Consider the following 8,368-nt stretch of genomic DNA (forward strand, 5'->3'; position numbering starts at 1 on the left):
TTTATTTATTTATTTATTTATTTATTTATTTATTTATTTATTTATTTGACAGCAAGAGAGAGTGAGAGACAGAGCACCCAAGCAGGCAGAGCAGCAGGCAAAGGGAGAGGGAGAAGCAGGCTCCTCGCTGAGCAGAGAGCCCAGGACCCCAGGATCACAGCCCGAGCCAAAGGCAGATGATTAACCAACTGGGCCACCCAGGAGCCCTGTAAAGTTCTTAATCTAGTGATCTGGGAAGTGCCTTCTTAGGGCCTGTGTGGTTGTCTTGCACTCATCATAGACAGGATTGGGGGTAGGACTCAAACATAATCAAACCTTCAACTGTAACAGGCAGTTTGGGAAATGGAGTTTTCCCTATATTTGAATGATTTCAATAAGCATTCAACAAAACTCTTAGCTCAGGCTCAAGAAACATAGCTGAGACCCAGACTTGAGGAACACCCTGGAAACCCAACCCAGAATTGTAAACTATGCTTTTTTTTTTTTTTTAAAAAAACCAACACCAGTTCTTTCCCAAAAAATAAACCATAGTATAATCTTAAAAAAAAAAAAAAAGAACAAAACAAACAGCCTTGGAAGTTGATGTCATGACTCTTAAACCGAATTCTGGGGAGAAGCTACCATTGGCCAAGCTTTCCAGTTTCACTCTCCATAATTAAGGAAGGAAAGACCAGGTTTTACCTCAATTCAGTACTGAACACTGAACACAGAAGAATTGTTCTTTACATCTTTTCTGGTTGTTTGATGTTCTCCCATCCAAGTACTAATCAGACCTGACCCTGCTGAGCTTCTCAGATTCAACGAGATGGGGTGCATCCAGGATGGTATGGCCCTAGACTGATTGTTTGATGTTCTTAAGCTCAGGTTAGAAAACTAAAAGTTCAAGTCTCAGCTATTTGTTCTTTAGCCTAATCTGAGATTTGTTGAAGGCCCCTTGAAATCACTGGAATATAGGGAACACTCCATTTCCTAAAGTGTGTGTGATGACTGAAGTTTTGGGCTTGATCCCTACTCCAGATCTTGACTCCAATAGGAACCTGGGGAGCTGGGAGGAATTAAGTTGATCTTAGCTAAGAACATGGAGAAATAAGTCCTACTGAGAAAATTAAAGCTGTGCACTTCTGGAGCAAATCTGCCTATCATTCTGAAAGATGAAGAGGCTGAGGCGCCCATAACCTGTAATAGCTTGCTGAAGTCACCTTAGGGCAATATTTCACAGCCAAATGCACTTCCCAAGTGTAACTCCCTTGAGAGCCTTTTGCATTTCCCTCTGTCCAGTCTCCCCATGCTGGTGTGGGTACATTCCTGGGCCCGCACTTCCATTGCAACACTGCAATCCCTCTCGTACCCACTGAGGAAAGGGCTCAGTGAGGGGACCAGCCAGTCTACCTTGGAATCCTACATGGTGGCTTGCCCAGTGTCTTCCACATGGTGGACATTCTATATACTTTTTGTGAATAACTAGATGACGGGAGGTGGGGGGGATACTCTATGTCAGGTTCTCTTTAAAGGAATCTTTGGAGAACATTTTGCGTATTTAATCATCTGTCCCCAGTTTTGTTATTTCGTGAATCTGGGATTTTCATAGATAAATCTTGTTCCTTATTTTCAATATATGTATCGATCTCTCCTTGTTCTCTAGATTGATTGGAACATTAGTGAAGCTTATTTTTAAGAGCTTAGGAAATTTAGCATTGTGGTTAAAAAAAAAAAATTGCTTGGACCAGAGTGTGACCTTTAGTCAGTACTTTTCTCAGAGATAGCTTCAACCGGTTCCACAGTCCTGCCTCCTACCCTATATCCCATTAGTTGTTTTGAATCCCTGTTTACTTCACGTTCACATGCCAGATTTTAATGGGAAACAAACAACCCTGAGATACGTTCTCGGGATGCTTGCTTGGGCAATACTTAGACTTAGTTCCTTATTTTTCCTTACCTCCTTTCCCCTCCCCCCACTTTTAAACCAGTTTCGAGGAGACTTGTTTACCAGGTTGGAGAGCCAGAGGCTTAGCTGGGGCGGTGTGATCGTAGCGCCCTCTGGTGTAATTTTTTTGAGAATCTCCCCGAGCTGTAAGAGTGGGAATTTTTTTTTCGATTGGCCTTCGAGGGGAGGGCCTCTGTGTTATCTCAAATATAGTAAATCAATAACATGTAAGTTTATTACCTACATTGGATACCTAAGAGATACTATGTTGGGAGTATCAATTGATTATCAGAGGTTTGTTTATTATTATAAAATTAGGCTTCAAATGACTAGGAAAGAGCAGCTTAAGAGTGTTTTGTGCTTTTTCCTCATCTCCCACCAGTGTGTGCAAGAGGTAAAGAGAAAAGGACGTCGTCCGCCAAGAAGAGTAACTGAAAAGAGTCTAGAACCCAAGAGTTAAGGGGGAAATGGTGAGGATCAGAAAATGTGGTTACAAACAAGTCTTATCCTCAGTCCTCACTAGGATCTGAGCCCAGAAATTTAAGACCCAGCCAGAAGTTGAGAGTCTGCCAGACTCTCACTCCCAGGGGAAGCCGGAGTGGGGGGGATTGGGTGATGGACAGAAATCTGACATAGACACGCCCTTTAGGGGACTCCTAGAGTATTTACACTGTGCCACTCTTTGCAGCTGGGCCTTCTGGATGACCATTTCTCTTCCTTCCTTCCTCCCTTTTTTTTCCTTTTTTCTTTTTTAAAACAATTTCAGTTTGAGGATCACTTCCTTTACCATTGTTATTAGCAAAGTCACTGTGGGCCAGAGGACACAGCCTCTGGCTTGAGTCAGACACACCTGTACTCAAATTCCTATCTTGCCTTGTACCAGTTCTAAGACGTGGGAAGTCAACCTGCTGGGTCTCAGTTTTCGGGAAGTTCCTTATAGAAACACTTTGGAGGATTAAAAAGCAATAACAGAATAAACAATTTAGAAATAGGTTGGTGGATTTTGTTATCCCAGGAATGAGGAAGAGAGTGGGCCCATTACTAAGGAGATGACTCAGGCTTTAGGACTGTTGGTGTTTCCCAGAGGTTCACAGAACCCTGGACCTGTCCTGGAAAACATTTAGAAGGAACAGGGGTAGGCGGAGATTCTGGAAGCAAATAAGCCTTTATTAAACATCACCTATGCTACATATTTGGGGCATTAGGAAATTATGTAACTTGGATCTGGCAAAGTCCTTACCCTTTAGGAGTCTTCAGGTGGTGAGAAAAACCTCCCCCAAAGAAATGATTTCAGAGACCGTACAAAGCACAATGTATCAGCTATAGGAACAACTTAACCAAGCGGATTTCGTATAAGCACCTAAGAGTTCCAGAACAAAGAAGTCAGTAAGAGTTCTTGGAGAGGGCCTCCTTGGGGGTACTCAGTGGGGTGAGGGTGAAGGTGGGTTTTATGCTGGGTACCAAACAACATGATAAACATGTGATTGTCTGATGGCTTTCTGTGAGATGCAAGGGAGTGGAATTTGCAAAGACCCAAGTATACAATCCAGGAAATTACATGTGCAGAGGTGGTGGTGGTGAAATAGGTAAGCTTTGACTGGAACAGGAGTGATAGAATAAGAAGTTGAAGAAGTACTGAGCATTTGAATTCTATATTTGAATTCTGCACATTTGAAGTGTTACTAAATTAAAGGATTAATAAAGTCTCATTTATTAATTTGGATTTGAAATGAAGGCAATCCTTAAAGGTGGGAGTGGGGGATACAAAGCATACTTTCAACTAGTATAAATTAATTCTAAATTCTGTTTATATCACTTCCACATGGTGGTGCAACTTTGGTGAGCAAACTGAGATACCCACTTTATCAGGATGAGACTTGAATGATTCCAGTTTTGAAATGTGAGAAATCATTATACTCTCAGGTGAAAGGCAATCTTTTGTGTCTAGAGAAGTACCTGGTGACGGCATGACTGCTGGACTCTGCTCTCCTCCCTTTGAAAGCCTTCCTTCTATTGCAGCCTCTGTCTCCCCACACCCCACCCTGCCCCCGTGGCTTTTCTTGCACACTCACCTACTCCCCTGGTGCTCTCCCCACCCCACCCCCAATCCCATCAGCATCCCTTTCTCAGGCTCCTCTCTCCTCATCTCCTCAGCAATTAGACATTCAAGGGCAGGAGATGTACCAGCAGATGGAGACCAACTGCACTCCTTCATGGCCATTACCTTCACTGGGGACCAAAAAGGGTACAGTGCACATGTCTGAGAGAACCTGCGAGGAGGAAGATGGGTGGACAATGTGCCAAGCATTCTAGGCTGTCTCAGGAAGGGTTTTTGGAAAGGAGAAGAGCCTGGTCATCTTTCTCTGAAGGATCCACTTCCTGCAGCAATTTGTAGAGGGATCCTGCAGTGCTCTTGTGATATGGAGCTTCTTTGGATCCCATCAGCTTCAAGCTGGTACCGTAACAACAATGCCAAAGAGAAGAGATGCCATAGATTCCCAGCAGACACAAAGCATTGATCATCACATGCCAACAGAAGAAGGTGGTGATGAACATGATGTCGCTGATGTCATCATCCTGCCATGGGTAGCCAGTGACTGGCTTGTACAGAATAAAGCCTGCCTGTATCAGCCAGGAGCCCATCATCAGAAACAGAAAAGTCTCAATCAGCAAGAGGTGAAATGTGTCAGGAGTCCACAGCTCTATAGTCAACACCAGCATCAGTAGGAACACCACCAAGATGAGCAGACAGTGTGTCTGAAGCTCTATCCCTGTTGAGTCCTGGACATGTGACATCAATAACAGCAGGAGCACATAGAAGGTCAGGGCCAGGGTACCTTTTTCTAGAAGCACACACCTCTGAGGCAGCAAGTTCTTGCTCATGACATCTACACAGCCGTTGAGGGTGAGGAGGATGAACATGGTGAGGTGCTGCCACTCTTTGGGGTACATAAATCTTGGTGGCAACTCTCTGTTCACCAGTATCAACCCTCCTTTAATGCAATTGATCTCATAAGCTATCAAGATGGAGCCAGTCACCATCTTCAGCAAACCTCCATAGGATATTTTCCACAGCCTGGCCCATATTCCCTTATTCCTAGGATGCCATGAAGAATCCAGCAGAGAGTCTTTGAGTATCATGGTTTTGGAGACTACTATTGCCTGATACAGTCCATATAAGATTAAAAATAGTCCTGGGTACACATGACCAATAAAGGTTCCCATTGAACTACAGATCTGTCTAACAAAGGAAAGAAGAGCAAAATTTGGGCAAGTCCACACCTTCTGGGGCCACTTCAAGGTCTGGCCTTTGGAAAGAATTGCCTTCCACCAACTTTTAACATCTCACCCCACCCACTGCTCCCCCACAGAGGAAATGTTTCTTGAAACAAGCCTACGCCTTTGGTGGAGTAAAGCCTCCATTGTTCCATTCCATTCCGGTACATTGGGAACTAACTGACTTCTGCCAAAGAAGAGCTTGTGAATATGCTTTTAGAGGCTCCTCTCTGTGGCCCTTGAGGTACTCCTGTGCACCCCTGTCCCTTTCTCCCATGTCTTCCTGCCCCTTGTGCTGCCCAGCACTCAAACGAGGAGAGAGGGGCATGGGATAGGGGTAGGGGTTGCTGTGGTATCCTGAGGTAGCCTGGCCATTCAGACATAGCTTTGGTCCAGTTGTAAGGCTTTCTTTCTGAACACCTATATTTATAAACATTTGGATATGTGACCATATAATACACACCTAGTGTCAATCTGGCGCTTTTTTTTTTTTATGTTATGTTAATCACCATACATCATTAGTTTTTGATGTAGTGTGCCATGATTCATTATTTGAGTATAACACCCAGTGCTCCATGCAGAACGTGCCCTCTTTAATACCCATCACCAGGCTAACCCATCCCCCCATCCCCCTCTCCTCTAGAACCCTCAGTTTGTTTTTCAGAGTCCATCCTCTGTCATGGTTCATCTCCCCCTCCGATTCCCCCCCCTTCATTCTTCCCCTCCTGCTATCTTCTTCTTCCTTTTTTTTTTAACATATAATGTATTATTTGTTTCAGAGGTATAGATCTGTGATTCAACAGTCTTGCACAATTCACAGCGCTCACCATACCACAGACCCTCCCCAATGTCTATCTCCCAGCCACCCCATCCCTCCCACGCCCCACCACTCCAGCAACCCTCAGTTTGTTTCCTGAGATAAAGAATTCCTCATATCAGTGAGGTCATATGATACATGTCTTTCTCTGACTGACTTATTTCGCTCAGCATAACACCCTCCAGTTCCATCCATGTCGTTGCAAATGGCAAGATTTCATTCCTTTTGATGGCTGCATAATATTCCATTGTATATATATACCACATCTTCTTTATCCGTTCATCTGTTGATGGACATCTTGGCTCTTCCCATAGTTTGGCTATTGTGGACATTGCTGCTATAAACATCGGGGTGCATGTACCCCTTCATATCCCTACATTTGTATCTTTGGGGTAAATACCCAGTAGTGCAATTGCTGGGTCGTATGGTAGCTCTATTTTCAACTTTTTGAGGAACCTCCATACTGTTTTCCAGAGTGGCTGCACCAGCTTGCATTCTCACCAGCAGTGTAGGAGCATTCCCCTTTCTCCGCATCCCCGCCAACATCTGTCGTTTCCTGACTTGTTAGTTTTAGCCATTCTGACTGGTGTGATGTGATAACTCGTTGAGGTTTTGATTTGGATTTCCCTGATGCCGAGCGATGTTGAGCACTTTTTCATGTATCTGTTGGCCATTTGGATGTCTCCTTTGGAAAAATGTCTGTTCATGTCTTCTGCCCATTTCTTGATTGGATCATTTGTTCTTTGGGTGTTGTGTTTAAGAAGTTCTTTATAGATTTTGGATACGAGCCCTTTATCTGATAGGTCATTTGCAAATATCTTCTCCCATTCTGTCAGTTGTCTTTTGGTTTTGTGGACTGTTTCTTTTGCTGTGCAAAAGCTTTTTATCTTGATGAGGTCCCAATAGTTCGTTTTTGCCCTTGCTTCCCTTGCCTTTGGCGATGTTTATAGGAAGAAGGTGCTGCAGCTGAGGTTGAAGAGGTTACTGCCTGTGTTCTCCTTTAGGATTTTGATGGACTCCTGTCTCACATTGAGGTCTTTCAACCATTTGGAGTCTATTTTTGTGTGTGGTGTAAGGAAATGGTCCAGTTTCATTCTTCTGCATGTGGCTGTCCAATTTTCCCAATGCCATTTGTTGAGGAGACTGTCTTTTTTCCATTGGACATTCTTTCCTGCTTTGTCGAAGATGAGTTGACCATAGAGTTGAGGGTCCATTTCTGGGCTCTCTAGTCTGTTCCATTGACCTATGTGTCTGTTTTTGTGCCAGTACCATACTGTCTTGATGATGACAGCTTTGTAATAGAGCTTGAAGTCCAGAATTGTGATGCCGCCAGCTTTGCTTTTCTTTTTCAACATTCCTCTGGCTATTCGGGGTCTTTTCTGGTTCCATACAAATTTTAGGATTATTTGTTCCATTTCTTTGAAAAAAGTGGATGGTATTTTGATGGGGATTGCATGGAATGTGTAGATTGCTCTAGGTAGCATTGACATCTTCACAATATTTGTTCTTCCAATCCATGAGCATGGAACGTTTTTCCATTTCTTTGTGTCTTCCTCAATTTCTTTCATGAGTATTTTATAGTTTTCTGAGTACAGATTCTTTGCCTCTTTGGTTAGATTTATTCCTAGGTATCTTATGGTTTTGGGTGCAATTGTAAATGGGATCGACTCCTTAATTTCTCTTTCTTCTTTCTTGTTGTTGGTGTATAGGAATGCCACTGATTTCTGTGCATTGATTTTATATCCTGCCGCTTTACTGAATTCCTGTGTGAGTCCTAGCAGTTTTGGGGTGGAGTCTTTTGGGTTTTCCACATAAAGTATCATATCATCTGCAAAGAGTGAGAGTTTGCCTTCTTCTTTGTCGATTCAGATGACTTTTATTCCTTTTTGTTGTCTGATTGCTGTGGCTAGGACTTCTAGTACTATGTTGAATAGCAGTGGTGATAGTGGACATCCCTGCCGTGTTCCTGATCTTAGGGGGAAAGCTCTCAGTTTTTCCCCATTGAGAATGATATTCGCTGTGGGTTTTTCATAGATGGCTTTTATGATATTAAGGTATGTACCCACTATCCCTATACTCTGAAGAGTTTTGATCAAGAAAGGATGCTGTACTTGGTCAAATGCTTTTTCTGCATCTATTGAGAGGATCATATGGTTCTTGTTCTTTCTTTTATGAATGTATTGTATCACACTGATTGATTTGCGGATGTTGAACCAACCTTGCAGCCCAGGGATAAATCCCACTTGGTCGTGGTGAAAAATCCTTTTAATGTACTGTTGTATCATAGTGGCTAGTATTTTGGTGAGAATTTTTGCATCCGTGTTCATCAAGGATATTGGTCTGTAATTCTC

General features: G+C 43.1%; 1 protein-coding gene across 1 annotated transcript; it reads right to left on the reverse strand.

The window, feature by feature from the left end:
- Nucleotides 1-4,243: 4,243 nt before the first annotated feature.
- On the reverse strand, nt 4,244-5,149 carry LOC110574197 (transmembrane epididymal protein 1A-like). The gene has a single exon (XM_021682856.2). The coding sequence runs from the start codon at nt 5,147-5,149 to the stop codon at nt 4,244-4,246; it is 906 nt and encodes a 301-aa protein (XP_021538531.2).
- Nucleotides 5,150-8,368: the final 3,219 nt, after the last annotated feature.

Source organism: Neomonachus schauinslandi, chromosome 6 (assembly GCF_002201575.2).
Source record: "Neomonachus schauinslandi chromosome 6, ASM220157v2, whole genome shotgun sequence".
NCBI classification, from domain to species: Eukaryota; Metazoa; Chordata; class Mammalia; order Carnivora; family Phocidae; genus Neomonachus; species Neomonachus schauinslandi.